The sequence below is a fragment of the Eleutherodactylus coqui genome, chromosome 2, assembly GCF_035609145.1.
Source record: "Eleutherodactylus coqui strain aEleCoq1 chromosome 2, aEleCoq1.hap1, whole genome shotgun sequence".
Taxonomy (NCBI): domain Eukaryota; kingdom Metazoa; phylum Chordata; class Amphibia; order Anura; family Eleutherodactylidae; genus Eleutherodactylus; species Eleutherodactylus coqui.
In genome coordinates this window covers 240815144-240830322 of record NC_089838.1, presented here as the reverse complement: position 1 = coordinate 240830322, position 15179 = coordinate 240815144, and the positions used below count along the sequence as shown (strand labels likewise).

The 15179-nt window shown below is 48.9% G+C and overlaps 1 protein-coding gene across 1 annotated transcript in view; it reads left to right on the top strand.

Annotated features, from left to right (window-relative positions):
* Window positions 1-5611: 5611 nt before the first annotated feature.
* The window catches only part of IQGAP1 (IQ motif containing GTPase activating protein 1), a 127832-nt gene continuing 118264 nt past the window's right edge, over window positions 5612-15179 (top strand). The window contains exon 1 of the mRNA XM_066592693.1: window positions 5612-5806. Coding sequence (XP_066448790.1) covers window positions 5758-5806 — 49 coding nt within the window. The 5' untranslated portion in view covers window positions 5612-5757. The remainder of the gene's footprint in view (window positions 5807-15179) is intronic.

Below are 15179 nucleotides of genomic sequence, written 5' to 3'. Positions count from 1 at the left end.
CATATTTAAGATATTGCAGTTGGAAAAATTTTCCCAATTTTGGCGCTTTTAATAAATAAACACAAATTCTATCGGTCTTTTTTTTCCGCCTAAATGAAGTACAACATGTGGCGAAAAAACAATGTCAGAATCACTTGGATATGCAAAACCTTTCTGGTGTTTTTCCATTTTAAAGTGACACATGTCAGATTTGCAAAATTTGGCCTGGTCATTAAGGCGCAAACAGGCTTGGTCACTAAGGGGTTAACTTGAAGCTCCTGGGCCCCATTAAAAAATCTGTAACAGGACTCCCAACTATAATGCTTTATTCATAGTTCTGGGCTCCCTATATGGAGAAGAGAGGCCTAAGGCTCCTGGGCCCGGGTATAACCACATCCCCTATAGTGGTTAGAGGACTACACCTTTTCTGTGACGGAAGCCATATATATTTTATTGCCCAAATAAACAGAGCACTGAGTGACTAACCACTCGCTTGTCGGGGGCACTTGTTTGCAGTGAATTGAGGTAGTGGCCAAAAGAGATCTCTGGCACACTCTGCCTCCATTCACATAACGACTATTGCTCATGTGTGAAAGCACAGAAGCGATAGATGGTGGGACGGCTGTAACAGTCGTCAAGTGTAAGCAAGGGCTTAACTATAGAGGGTGCAGGGGATACGGTTGCACCCGGGCCCAGGAGCCTTAGGGGGCCCATAAGGCCTCTCTTCTCCATATAGGGAGCCCAGTACTATGAATAAAGCATTATAGCTGGGGGCCCTCTTACAGGTTTTGCATTGGGGCCTAGAAGCTTCAAGTTATGCCTCTGCATGGTTTAGGTATGGGTACGGGTACAGATACAGATAGAGGGGGGGGGGGGGCAGCTCACCTTTTGCATCAGGGCCCCTGAGCCTTTAGTTATGCCCCTGAGTGTAAGGGTACCTCAAGATAAGTCCTGGAGTATTAGATGTCTGAGGGCTTATTCGGACAAGATATAGAAAATGTCTCTAAATATCAAGAAGGGAGTGAGAGTACGTGATAGAATAGATCTGCTGACCATGTGACTATTTCATAGGAGTGATGTAATGACGGGCAGTGGAGCGCATGTTGGCTGTACATGTGTTTCAACATACGTCATGGCGCATTGTCCCTCCCTCGCCTCACGGCCCTCCGATCCCCGGAAGTGAAGCCGGTCGGTCAGGGGGAACGCAATCAGTGAACACAACTATATATGTAAATGACAACGTGTATGTATTATGCTGGAAAAAGTCGCGGATAGCGTTTTTTGGAATCTGTCCTTTGGAAAGATCCGAACATCTTTTTTCTATTTGAGCGCTGAGGAAGTTTTTTTTCCATTTTTTGGAGTTCTTTTCCTGCTGAAGAGCGCTATTACATGAGTGCTAGTGGCTGCTGCTGGCACTTGTATTTTGCATATAATTGCCAGGCTGAACTTGTAGGTGTGGGCACATGGTGCAGGTTATGGCACTGTGCAAGGCCACTATCACACAAGCGCCATTAATGTTCACGTAAGGCTGCTTTCATACAGCTGTGAAACTCCCCTGAGATTTGTGCGATACGAGATTCTTTTCAATGGGATCATATGCATGAGCAATTTTTTCCCCACATTGCGTTGTGGGGAAAAAGAAAAAAAAATCGCGGCATGTCCTAACTTTGGGCATTCCTCGTAACGCCTCGTTCATTTTTTAAATGGGGTCGAAAAAAACATTGCATAGTGTGCGACTTGCACGTGAGCATGATGCAAAGTTTCCCATTGGGAACAATGCCATGGCTGTGATTGGTTCATCAAGTACTGCAGTAATTGGTTCTCAAGGGCCGTGGCTCAGCCAATCAAAGCCAGCTCTTCCTGGAGGCGGGATTTTTGAACCCCTGACCCCCAGGAATTACAGGCTGAATACTACAAATAAGTGTCGCAGAACTGACAGAGGAAAAGTCCTGCCAAGCAGACAGCGCCTGTTAGCTAATGTATTTTATTTTTTATGCAGCAGGTCCTTTAAGGGAAACCGTAGGACTTCCTACTTAAAAGTTGCATCGCAGCGCACAAAAAACACGATTTTGTGCGATACGATGCAACACAAAGGAAGGCTCAATAGGGAAATATCGTCTACAAAACATCGCAAATCGCGGCAATATTTAGCAACCTGTGATTATTTTTCTTGCAATGTAGCAGCCTACAAAACATGGCTAATGTGAAGGAACCCATTGGAAAGCATGGGCTTCACATACATGCGACTATAGCCGCATATAGCAGCAAGTGGCTGTATATGTATCATCACCTATGATGATATCTGCTCCTAGCCACGTTTCCTTTGAAACGGGCCGGAGCAGAGAAGCAATGGGCTGCCGGCGAGCGCAGGATGAATTTTCGGGAAGGGCTTAAAAATATAAGCTCTTCCCTGAAAATCATCCAAAAATGTGTAAAAAAAAAAATATATATACTCACCTTGTCCGTGCAGCCGGAGTTCAGCCGCGGCCGGCCGGCAGTTCTCCTGAACTGCTCTGAGTAGTATTCAGCAGGCGGGGATTTAAAATCCCTGCCTGCTGAATGGGCTGCCTCTGATTGGTAACAGCCCCCACCAATCAGAGGCAGCTCTCACTCACCCATTCATGAATTCATGAATGGGTGAGTGAGTGCTGCCTCTGATTGGCTCAGCGCAGGGACCAATCAGGGGCAACTCTCAGCCCTTCCCGAAAAATTCATCCCGCGCTCGCCGGCACTCCATTGCTTTCAATGGAGTCGGCTGTATTGCCGGCTCCATTGAATTCAATGGGCAAACATCATTCTTCTCTGCCACAGCTGTTACAGCTGTGGCAGAGGAGAATGATTTGTGTAGTATATGTTCTCAATGGGGTCGGCGCTGCTGCTGCCGGCCCCATTGAGCGCATACAGAGAACACAAGGAATCGCAGATCGCAGATAGCCGCGATCTGCCATTTCTTGTCCTATAATTCATCGGACAAGCGCATAAAAAGCGGCCATGTGTCCGATACCATTGCAAAGCAATGGTTCTATAAAATCGCCGATCGCGTGCGCATGCGCAAATCACGTGAGAAATCGCCCATGTGACCGAGGCCTAAGGGGTAAAATTCCACCGCCCCATGTCATTTTCTGCAGTGAGTGGATGAGGTTTGGTAAGCATCATTCGCTTTGCTATATAGGCTGTGGACTTCCCTCACAGAGGGTCTCAGTTCCCTCAGTGTCACCAGTAGTATGCAGCCTAAAGCAACCCTCAGCCGCCATGTTCCTCCTCACAGGTACCGTGTATGACTGTGGCCCACAGACGGAGTAATTTGTGTGAGGTACATATATCCGCCCCGGAGTGCGGTACAGGTATCCGCCCCGGAGCACGGTACAGGTATCCGCCCCGGAGCGCGGTACAGGTATCCGCCCCGGAGCGCGGTACAGGTATCCGCCCCGGAGCGCGGTACAGGTATCCACCCCAGAGCGCGGTACAGGTATCCGCCCCGGAGCGCGGTACAGGTATCCGCCCCGGAGCGCGGTACAGGTATCCGCCCCAGAGCGCGGTACAGGTATCCGCCACGGTGTGCGGTACAGGTATCCGCCCCGGTGTGCGGTACAGGTATCCGCCCCGGTTTGCGGTACAGGTATCCGCCCCGGTGTGCGGTACAGGTATCCGCCCCGGTGTGCGGTACAGGTATCCGCCCCGGTGTGAGGTACAGATATCTGCCCCGGTGTGAAGTACAGGTATCAGCCCCGGTGTGAGGTACAGGTATCAGCCCCAGTGTGAGGTACAGGTATCAGCCCCGGTGTGAGGTACAGTTATCAGCCCCGGTGTGAGGTACAGGTATCAGCCCCGGTGTGAGGTACAGGTATCCACCCCGGAGTGAGATACAGGTATCCGCCCCGGTGTGCAATACATATATCCCCCCGGTGTGCGATACATATATCTGCCCTGTGTGAGAAACATATATCCGCCCTGGTGTGAGGTACAGATATCTGCCCAAGTCTGAGGTACAGATATCTGCCCGGTGTGAGATACATATATCTGCCCGGTGTGAGATACATATATCCGCCCCGATGTGCGGTACAGATATCTGCCCCGGTGTGCGATACATATATCCCCCCGGTGTGCGATACATATATCCGCCCCGGTGTGCGATACATATATCCGCCCCAGTGTGCGATACATATATCTGCCCAGGTCTGAGGTACAGATATCTACCCAAGTCTGAGGTACAGATATCTGCCCGGTGTGATATACGTATATCTGCCCGGTGTGAGATACATATATCTGCCCTGTGTGAGAAACATATATCCGCCCTGGTGTGAGGTACAGATATCTGCCCAAGTCTGAGGTACAGATATCTGCCCGGTGTGAGATACGTATATCTGCCCGGTGTGAGATACATATATCCGCCCCGGTGTGCGGTACAGATATCCGCCCCGGTGTGCGGTACAGATATCTGGCCCAGTGTGAGATACGTATATCCGCCCTGTGTGAGGTACATATACCTGCCCCTGTGTGAGGTACATCTACCTGCCCCTGTGTGAGATACATATATCTGCTCCTGACAGGGGTATCATGTCCCACAGGGTGTGAGAGCAGGGCAGCACATCCCCATCTCCGCAGCCGGCTGTGAAGGACTTGGCGCCCTTATAGGCTGAGGATACATATTAACTTTTTCCACCCCCCTTCTCCCCTGATCAGCAATTCCAGCAACCTGATTGGTTGTTTGGGTTGGCTGGATGTGCACGAGGACAGAGTTACAGAGATGTGCACGTCAAGCACATGCTGAGCCGTCAGTGGCAGTGATGGGAGCTCGGTGCTCATGTATATGCAGTACATATGGTGTGTTGTGTGAATATGGTGCATATTAGCATGTGGTGTGTTATGTGGCGCATATTAGTGTGTGGATATTGGCCTACACATGCTAATATGTACCACACACACGACCACACCACATGTACTGTATAAAAACACTAACACAACACATACACGCAAACTACATACACCCATGACCACATGCTAGCACAGCACCACGCAGTAGCCTAACACACATACCTGCATACACACATATTCACACACTAATATGCGCCACATAACACACCACATGCTAATATGCACCATATTCACACAACACGTGAAGCACATGCTGAAGCCGTCAATGACAGTGATGGGAAGCTCCGTGCTCATGTTTATGCAATCCATATGGTGTGTTGTGTGAATATGGTGTGTTATGTGGTGCATATTAGTGTGTGGATATGTGTGTATGCAGGTATGTGTGTCAGGCTACTGCGTGGTGGTGTGCTAGCATGTGCTCATGGGTGTATGTAGTTTGCGTGTATGTGTTTTTATACAGTACATGTGGTGTGGTCGTGTGTGTGGTACATATTAGAGTATGTAGGCTAATATCCACACACTGATATGCGCCACATAACACACCACATGCTAATATGCACCATATTCACACAACACACCATATGTACTGCATAAACATGAGCACCGAGCTCCCATCACTACCACTGACGGCTCAGCACTGCTTCACATGCACATCTCTGGAACTCTATCCTCGTGCACATCCAGCCAACCCAAACAACCAATCAGGGTGCTGCAATTGCTGTTTAGGGCAGAAGTGGGGTGGAAGAAGTTAATGTGCGGGGTGGACACACCCTGCCTGCTCTCAGGGCACCGAGGAGGCTCCTGCACCTCTGGAGAAGTTGTCTTGTGTCCTTCCTTCCCCTTCTCCCCATCGGGTGGAACTGTGCCGGTCCAGCTCGGATCCAGAACCCGCCTGAAGCCACCATGTCCAGCTCAGATGATGTGGACGGGCTTTTCCGTCCCCACTATGGCTGTAAGTTATAAGAGCGGCGTGTTAACCAGTACTGTGCCGGGGGCTACAACTATGACATTGCGGGGATTCTGGGGGTCTCCGGCTCAGAGCTGGGAGCGGTGCTGCGGTGGTACGGACGCTTCCTGCTGCGGTGTCAGTGTGTGCCGGGACCTTATAGACCTGGCTGTGAGCGATGTGTCCTCCCGGAGGGGCCCCGGGTGCTGCTCTGCAGGGGAGAGGGGCCCTAAGTCGTGTCTTCCAAGAGGGACCCAAAGTTTTGGGACCCGTCTCCCCTTCTGGACCACAAGTGACAAAACTTCAGTAAAGTGTCTTGTGTCATACAGCGCTGTCACCACTTGGGGACGGCAAGCAAGGCAACGTGGACGAGCTGTCAGAGGACTACAACTCCCAGCAGCCTAGTAACCAAGGCAGCTAAAAGTTTGCTTTATTTTCAGTTCTGATCAGTAAAAGTTTTTACTGTTGGTTACTAAAATAAGGCGCATTGGCAGGTAGATGGGTACAGCTGGCACTCATGCTTCGGACTATCTGTGCCAGCTATATGAAAATTATGCATTTGTAAATCTTCTTATTCTTGTGATTTTACTTTTAAGTGACCAAATTGGGCCTCTCCTGAGGGAATCCCTGCCCACTTAAGTGCCCATGACATAAATAAGTGTCTGATCTGTTGGAAGGGTGTGTAGTCTGCCCCTCTGCCAGTCATGTGAGTAAAGAGGTGCCCACTTGACTAGGGATTTTCTTAAAGGGGTTCTCCCCTTCCTGCTGGGTGTCCCATTAGGATACGCCCTATAACCTTCACAGTGATGTGGAAACCCTGCGCCACTCCCTATGTATGTGCCACCACACCAGTATACACATCGAGGGTCACGTCTGCCCTACAGTCTTGGTATCTCATTAGAGGGGATTATACAGCAGCCCACTGAAAATAATATATCGATCCCAATATTGGTGTTTTTATATAGCTTCCGTTGCATGGCATTATATAGTAGACCTCCACTGAGGATTAGATATACTGCAGGGTGGCCCTATATAGACAGGGCTGTGTCCTCCTGACCCTTCATCCCATAGGAGCTAGTAGACGGTAGTTTAGAAGAACGGTTTTGCTGTACTGTGGTCTGCTTGAAGTGATTAAGAATGCAAGTAGATTAAGAAACCTAAGAGGATGGTCCCTCCCAGACGGGTGAGGATGACCGCATTACGTGCGCCTGTTCCTCTCTATAGTTTCATTTGCTCAACATCACATAAGGTTTTGACAGTGACGGGTGAATGAGAGATGCAGTAATGGGATGAGCTAGTTGCGGCCAGCGACTGGGGGGGGGGGGGGGGCTGAGCTGGTGGCGGCCAGCGACTGGGGGGGGGGGGGGCTGAGCTGGTGGCGGCCAGCGACTGGGGGGGGGGGCTGAGCTGGTGGCGGCCAGCGACTGGGGGGGGGGGCTGAGCTGGTGGCGGCCAGCGACGGGGGGGGGGGGGCTGAGCTGGTGGTGGCCAGCGACTGGGGGGGGGGCTGAGCTGGTGGCGGCCAGCGACTGGGGGGGCTGAGCTGGTGGCGGCCAGCGACTTGGGGGGCTGAGCTGGTGGCGGCCAGCGACTTGGGGGGGCTGAGCTGGTGGCGGCCAGCGACTTGGGGGGGCTGAGCTGGTGGCGGCCAGCGACTTGGGGGGGCTGAGCTGGTGGCGGCCAGCGACTGGGGGGGGGCTGAGCTGGTGGCGGCCAGCGACTGGGGGGGGCTGAGCTGGTGGCGGCCAGCGACTGGGGGGGGCTGAGCTGGTGGCGGCCAGCGACTGGGGGGGGGGCTGAGCTGGTGGCGGCTGTCCCATTAGGGTGCATTCACACAGTGCCATCATATTGAGGTTTTTGCAGCTATTTTCTCTTGGATTTCAGGGCGTGTTGTAGGTTAAGATCTCTTTATCATGCTGTTTGTCAAGCATTTTTTCCAGGTGTAGCCATTAATTTCACTCAATTTTTTTTAGCCATTTATGCTGCATCCGGACTCATTTTCAAAAAGGGGGCTGGCCAAGTGTGTCCAATCCAAATTTACCAAATCTATGCCAGATCCTGGCATAGATTGCACATAGGTTACTCCAGCTCCTGGCGGGCATAGGTTTTCCATATGGCACATAGTGCTGCCAGATGAGACAAATGTATGAGGCATGCTCCGTTTAAAGGGCTACTCCGGTGTTTTGTTTTTAGTCATTCATTACATAGCTATCCGCCCAGTACATATATGTGAGCTAGTATTACCTTGGTTATTTCTTTCTGTCTGAAATCCTCGGCCTCTGTTTCCTCAGATGGTCATGGGATCTCCATTCTGAGCAGTTTAGATCTACTTCGGGCTAAAGTACATAAGGAAAAAAAAACATCAATACTCGCCTGGCCCACGACGTCTGAGTCTCTCGTGATGGTCGATGGTGCTGCAGCAAGCTGCCATGTCCTCTGCACTGAGATATCCCTTTCTTTCTGGTAACGGAGGTTTGAATACCCTGCCTCCAGCAAGGCGAACAATGTGATTGGATCAAGCGCCAGCCAATCAGAGATGGTGCTCGATCATTCACAGCCATTCAGTGAATGATATCACTGAATGTCTGTGATTGGCTCATCGAGCGCCGATTGGCTGGCGCTCTATCCATTCACAGCGCTCGCTTTGCTGGAGGCTGGGTATTCAAAGTCCCGTCACCAGAAAGAAAGGGATATCTCAGCGTGGAGGACACTGCAGACTGCCGCATTGCCGCCGGAGACCACCAGCGCGAGGCATCGGGACGTCTCGGACCAGGTGAGTATAATTCCTCCCCCTCCCGCCCCCCCCAAAAATAAGACACTGTGCCTCTTTTGGGGCAAAAATTAATATAAGACAATTTCTTATTTTCGGGGAAACACGGTATTACATGTATCCGCAGTACATCCGCGGATCGTCCGCACCCATTGACTTCTTTTGAGCCCGTCTGCACGGAATCTGCACTGACATGGAGCATGCTGCTATTTGTTTTCCGCACTACACGGTCTGCAAATCAGATCCACATGCTTAAATTCAATGCTTCCCTATGGACACTTTGAATTGTGGATCTTCCACGCGGGTGACCCGTGCAGATTCCGCAAATCAAATCCTCCCGTGGACATTGGACCTTAAGGCTGGGTTCTCACAGGGCGGATTCTTGGCGGAAACCTCGCGGTTTGGCCGCAGCGAAAAACCGCGAGATTTCCGCTGAGAGAACCACAGCTGCAAAACCCGTGGGGGCTTTGAAGCGGCCCGGCTGCTCGCTCTTCCACTGCGGCCGGCACTCCCATAGATTTGCCGACCCATGCTGTGGTCGGCAAATCCGCGCCGCAGCGGCGGCTTCTGCCGGCTTAACCGCAGTGGATTTGTCGTCCCGTGTGGACGAGATTTCTGAGAATCCTGGGATTAGCGGCCACATGCGGATTTGCAGCGGCGAAATTCCGCACGGAATTTCCGTGACAAATCCGACCCGTGTGAACCCAGCCTAATAGTAAAACTCAACACATCTCACATGCAGTTGGCAATTGCATGTGAGTGCGATGTGATTTGTTTCTTTTCACGCAGCCATAGCAATGAATGGGTGATAACGCCCAAAAAACACGGCATGCTGCAATTTTTCTGCCTCTGACTCTCAGTCTCCGAGAAAAAAAATCGCCATGTGTATAAACCTATAAATAAAAAAAAAATAGGCCATTTCGTCTTGCGACTTCTGTCCATATCGCAATCGAACGCAACACACACGAGGAAATGGCCTGAGTAAATCTGGCCTAAAGTAATAAGCCCAGTTTAGGGGGCATGTGGGATGCTTTCATGGCGCTACACTAAACGTGATCCGAACACAAACTAAAAACTGCAGACATGCAGTAAAGCGGAGGCCTGCGCCGTCACATCACTACAGTGGAGGAGGAATTCGGATACAATAAGACTTTGGCTGGAAACTACTTTGGGCGACGGTTTCCAGCTGGCGCCATACGAGAGAGATGGATGCTCATTCATTTCTTTAACAACATATGGCCATAAGGAAAACGAGCTGGAATGTTATAAGGAACAGGTCCAATCCTAAGCCGAGGGTTTATGAAATCTAACATATATATATATATATTTTTTTTTTTGTAGCTAACGTTAATCTACGTATGTATTCACTCGGCTGTATTCTCCATGGCTGTAGCAAGACCTGTTTTTGTTTTTTTTTCTACCTCCGTAATGCTATTATTTTCTGTTGGGCCAATCCTGTTCACTTTTTGCCCAATAGAAATTAAAAACAGTACGGAGACAAATGCTGAATAAATACCGATGACCTACAGTTGTAATATCATCTATAACATGTACATAATACAAATCCATATTAAAAATGTATTTAAATACGCTTGTCTGAATCTGGCCTTGAAGGGGTTGTCCGATTGTAAACTATTGATGGCTTGTTCTCAATAGTAGATCGGTTAGGGTCCACTGCTGGTGACGCTGATTTCTGCAGGAAGGAGACAGCTCCGTTCCTACTGCATTGGTGAGTCTTGGTATTACGGGCAAAGTTCCCATTGAAGTGAATAGGAACTTTACCTGTAATACCAAGTCTGGCCACTGGGAACATAGCTATCTGTTTCCTGCAGAAATCAGCTAAGTGCAGGAGTGCAAACAGCACTAAAATCGGCTAGGGTCTGAGCGGCAGGGTCTGATCTACTGCTGATGGCCTACCTTGAGCACAGGCCTTCACCAGTTTACAACTGGACAGTCCCTTAATGGGAGATTTTAATTGTATTTTAAAGCGGTGAACAACAAGCGTATATTACATGCAGTTCCTTACCTGGGATCTTATGCATGTTGGGATTATTGTAAAATATATTAGCCAAAGGTGGTTAGCAATTATGCAGGATAGCAACCCTGTAGATCGTGTGCGTACAAGCAGAAGGCTGAAAGTAGCAATTTGTTACAAACTATAATTTAAGTGAATCACTATCTCATTTCTCTTGGGTCTGCTTTTATGTCCGGCCATATACAGAAGGAATTAAGAATTGCAATGAGCTTTAAAGCTGTTGTACTGTGATACAATTATCACTTATCCACAGGATCGCTAGGGGGCTCACTACTGAGACCACCACTGATCCCAAAAACAAGGGTCCATTTCCCCATTCTCCTCCCTGCAGGCTCACTACACCTCACAGTGAGGAGGAGATTGAATGAAGCTGTGGCCGCATGCGTGGTGCCACTCCATTCATTCCAATGGGACTGCTTGAGATAGAGTGCAAGTGCTTGGCTACTATATCTCCATCAGCCCCACTGAAATGAATGGAGTGGTGGCCGTACATGTGCAACCACAGCTCCAATCATTCTGATGTCACTACAGGTGGGAGAAGTGACCCCACACGAATGATAAAAGGGGAACACTGCTATAGTTGGGGCAGCAATATGTAATATGTAACACATACTAGCGGTAGTCATGTTTTGGACTTAGGCTAATTTCACACGAGCAAATGCGATATCAGGCCATAAAACCCGGCCCAATATCGCTCTCACCAACATGTGATATCCCCGCAGATGCAGGGTGTTTTTGTGTTAAAGCCACTTCGTATTCGTTCAGGAAAGAAGCGCCCACTGCATGTTTCCCTTTTTTTTTCAATGATTAAGCCTCACATTGAAAACAATGGGCAATGCAATGGGTTCCGAGGAAATGCCCAAAGATAGGACATGCCTGCGTTTTTTTTTTTCTCCCCGCGTCGCGGTTTGCGGAGTGCCTCCCACTGTCTTCAATGGGGAAACTTCACATCACACCATGTGCACCTAGCTGGGAAAAAAAATTTTAAAAATCACTCGTGTGACCCCATTCAAAAGAATAGTGGTCATATTCATGCACGATTTGTGTATCAGTTTTCTTGTCCGTGTGAAAGCGTCCTTAGGCTGCTTTGACACAAGCATTTGTAAAAGCGTCCTGCAATGCTGTAAGATGGAACATTCGATTTAGCGCGCATTGAAAATGCTGCACTAAAATGCTCGTCTGAGGGGCCCCAATAAAATGAATGGAGCTTAGTGCAGCGTTTTTAGCGGGGGTTGAGAAAAGCTGCAAAACGCTGTTAAAACCCCGCCTGTGTGAGAGGCCTTAACCAGACTCAGTACTGATCATTAGGGATTTATCAGTCCCTCTGTTCTGTTTAGGTGCCGCATACTTGTTTCTGCTTCACGGCTGTTGTGGGGGGACTCAAAAAGTCTTATGGTGGTCTCACACGGGGCCGGTTTAAAGGGAATATCTGCAGCGGGCATTCTGCAGCAGATGAGTAGTGGAAAGTCTGTCACAAAATCTGCGCCATCTGGTATTTGCATATTTCTGTGGAAACAACGATAACATTGACATGCTTTGGAATTAAATTCCCCACCGCATGTCAATTTCCACAAGGCTTTTGTGCGGATTATTCTTGCAGCTTGCAGACAAGATTTTCAAAATGTCACCCACTTTGCTGCCACTATAAATGCTGCAGATTTTCCCTGCGGAGGGTCCACACGGAAATTCCGCCGAAAATCCGTGGTGAGGCTTTGTTCCCACAGTGTTGCTGCACACGCCGCGGCTTTCCTCCTTGGGGTTCCAGCTGAACTGCTGTAAATGTTTAGTTTAGGGTTCCTTCTGAACACCATAGGCTTTAGTGGGTCATGTGGACATGTATTCTGTTCACTTCCACCATTTTTCGAGGACCGAAAAGCATATTCAGTTAGTCTGCTGAGTCCTCCAAAAATGATAGAGACAAACGGAAACCACGTCCAGCAGTGTGAAAGAAGCCTTAGCTGATGGTTTTTGTCATGACTATAAAAGGTACTAACGTGTTATTTAAAAGGGACCTGGGATAGGGACATGCAGACATTAGAAGCTCTTAGAAGTAACAGTTAAAGGGGTTGTCAAAGTTATAGTTTAATTGTAAAACTTCTTTCCCAGGCAGTAAAAAACCAAATAATTACATGCTTACTAGAGATGAGCGAACGTACTCGGCCACGCCCCTTTTTCGCCCGAGCTCCGCGATTTTCGAGTACTTCCGTACTTGGGCGAAAAGATTCGGGGGCGCCGTGGGTGAGTGGGGGGTTGCAGCGGGGAGTGGGGGGGAGAGGGAGAGAGAGAGGGCTCCCCCCTGTTCCCCACTGCTACCCCCCGCTCCGCCACGCCTCCCCCCGCCCCTCGGCGCCCCCCGAATCTTTTCACCCGAGTATGGAAGTACTCGAAAATCGCGGTGCTCGATCGTGTAATTACTCGAAACGAGTATATTCGCTCATTTCTAATGCTTACCTCTCCCCGCTCCTGCGGTGTCCTCCGCCACTTCTCTGGGTTTCCCTCGTGACGCCACGTTTACAGGCTGCCCCAGTCTGTTTACAAGACGTCGCAGGCACTGCAGCCAATTACAGAGTGCAGTTGATCACTGAGCTCTGTTATTGGCTGCAGTGCCTGTGACGTCCCGTAAAGTGGATGGGCCTACAGCCTGTAAACAAACATAGGCACGTAGGACCAAGTACAGGGGCGGGACAGAGTGGGATCGGGCAGAGGCGAGAACATTACTTTTGTTATTTTAGTATCTGGGAAATAGTTTTATAGATAAAGGGGTTGTGCAAATTACAGCTTAAGTATTAAATTAGTCGGCACCATGGAGACGAGGACGCCAGCAACGGAGCAGGTAAGTATAAAACTTTTGATAACTTCTGTATGGCTCATAATTAATGCACAATGTACATTACAAAGTGCATTAATATGGCCATACAGAAGTGTATAGACCCACTTTGTTTTGCGGGACAACCCCTTTAAAGGGAAACTCAAATTATAGTATGTAAAAAAAAAAAAAAATTGCTTTGCTCATCTGTTTCTAAAAAAAAATCCCCAGTTTTCTCTATATCAGGCCTTTTTGACTCATAGCAGAAAAATCCACTGTCAGCAGGAATGAATGTGTTGTTGCTGGTCCCGGAAGAGGAGAGGGCCGTGATCATTGGCCTCAGCGCGTATCTCCAGTCCTTCAGCATACCTAGAGGCTGACCAAGTGTGGGCTTAGGTGTTGCACCAGAGCTCTTGTCATTGAGCTCTGTTACAGAGTGTGACGTTCTTGCATTCACATAACCTGTCCAAGGCAGCTTCGTCACTCTTCATTAGTTTCCTGGTGAAGTCATGAATGTGGCTTTGGTCCAGTTATCTCTCTTTTATTAACAAGGATGGGAAGATATGCCCAAAATATTGAATTGTGTATTCATCCTGAAGTTTCCTGCATCTGATTAGCCTGAGTTTTCTGATGTCACAGGTGGGAGGTAGAAGGTGCGGCTCGGGGAGCCCTTAAGACCCCAATGATGCAGAACGCCCTTGGTCAGAACTCCTGGAGGTTGTACCGACTACAGGAACTGGCTGTGCCCCAAGCTTCTGCCCTAGCACACAGATTTCTTAAGGGGAACCAGTCTTCAGTTTTAGAGCTGTTAAACCCCTACAATAAAACAATGTAATCCACATTTCTAAAGTTATTTTGTTATGGCCTTTTCATATGGGACGATTATCGTTCTGATTCCCGCGCTCCTGTGGGAATCTGAATGATAGTCTTCTCATGTAAACGCATGCAGTGACTGAACAACTGAATTAGAATTATGCAGTCATTCAGTCTCTAAAGGGGGTGAAAAAAAATCACATTGCACATGTCCATCGGCGCGTCATTCTATAGGCAGTAAGTGCTCAATTTTCCTACAGCACCACCACAGCAGGAGAAATTTAAAGGGGTATTTCCATCTTGACTTTTCATACTTGAGATAGGAAACTGCTGCTATAGTTACTGGTCGTACCTGGCCAGTAACTAGGAAAACAGCTGAGCACTCCAGCACAGCGCTGTTTCTGTAGTTCCCATTAAAGTGAATAGAAGCAGTAGAACTGTGCACTACATTGTTTCCATAACTCTTATTCAGTATGGCCCAATGTCCACGGGCGGATTTGATTTGCAGAATTGATTTGCGGATTTCCACAATTTCGTGTAGACAGCTTCCATTCAAGTCAATGGAAGCCATCCGTTCACCGGGCCGTCCGAAATTGACGTTGCGGATAGGCCGTGGTAAAAGCAGGTGATTTGAATAAAAAAATCTGTACTGCGCAAGTCTGATGGCGAGCCGCGCGCACCATCCGCAGTTCAGAGAATGTGAGGGACTCGTGGATGCCGCTGCCGACAGGCTCTGATTCAGCTGTGGGCTTCTGCATGCGGAATCCGACCTGCCCGTGGACATGAGGCCTAAGTGCTGCGGAATAAGTTGGCGCTATACAAATAAAGATTATTATTACACACAGCGCTATGTTGAAGTGTTCAGCTGTTTTTGACAGGCGGTTGAAAACAGAGTGCCAGGGTTTCCCATCTTGGCCATGATAATCCGACATGGAATACCCCTTTAAGCATTTCA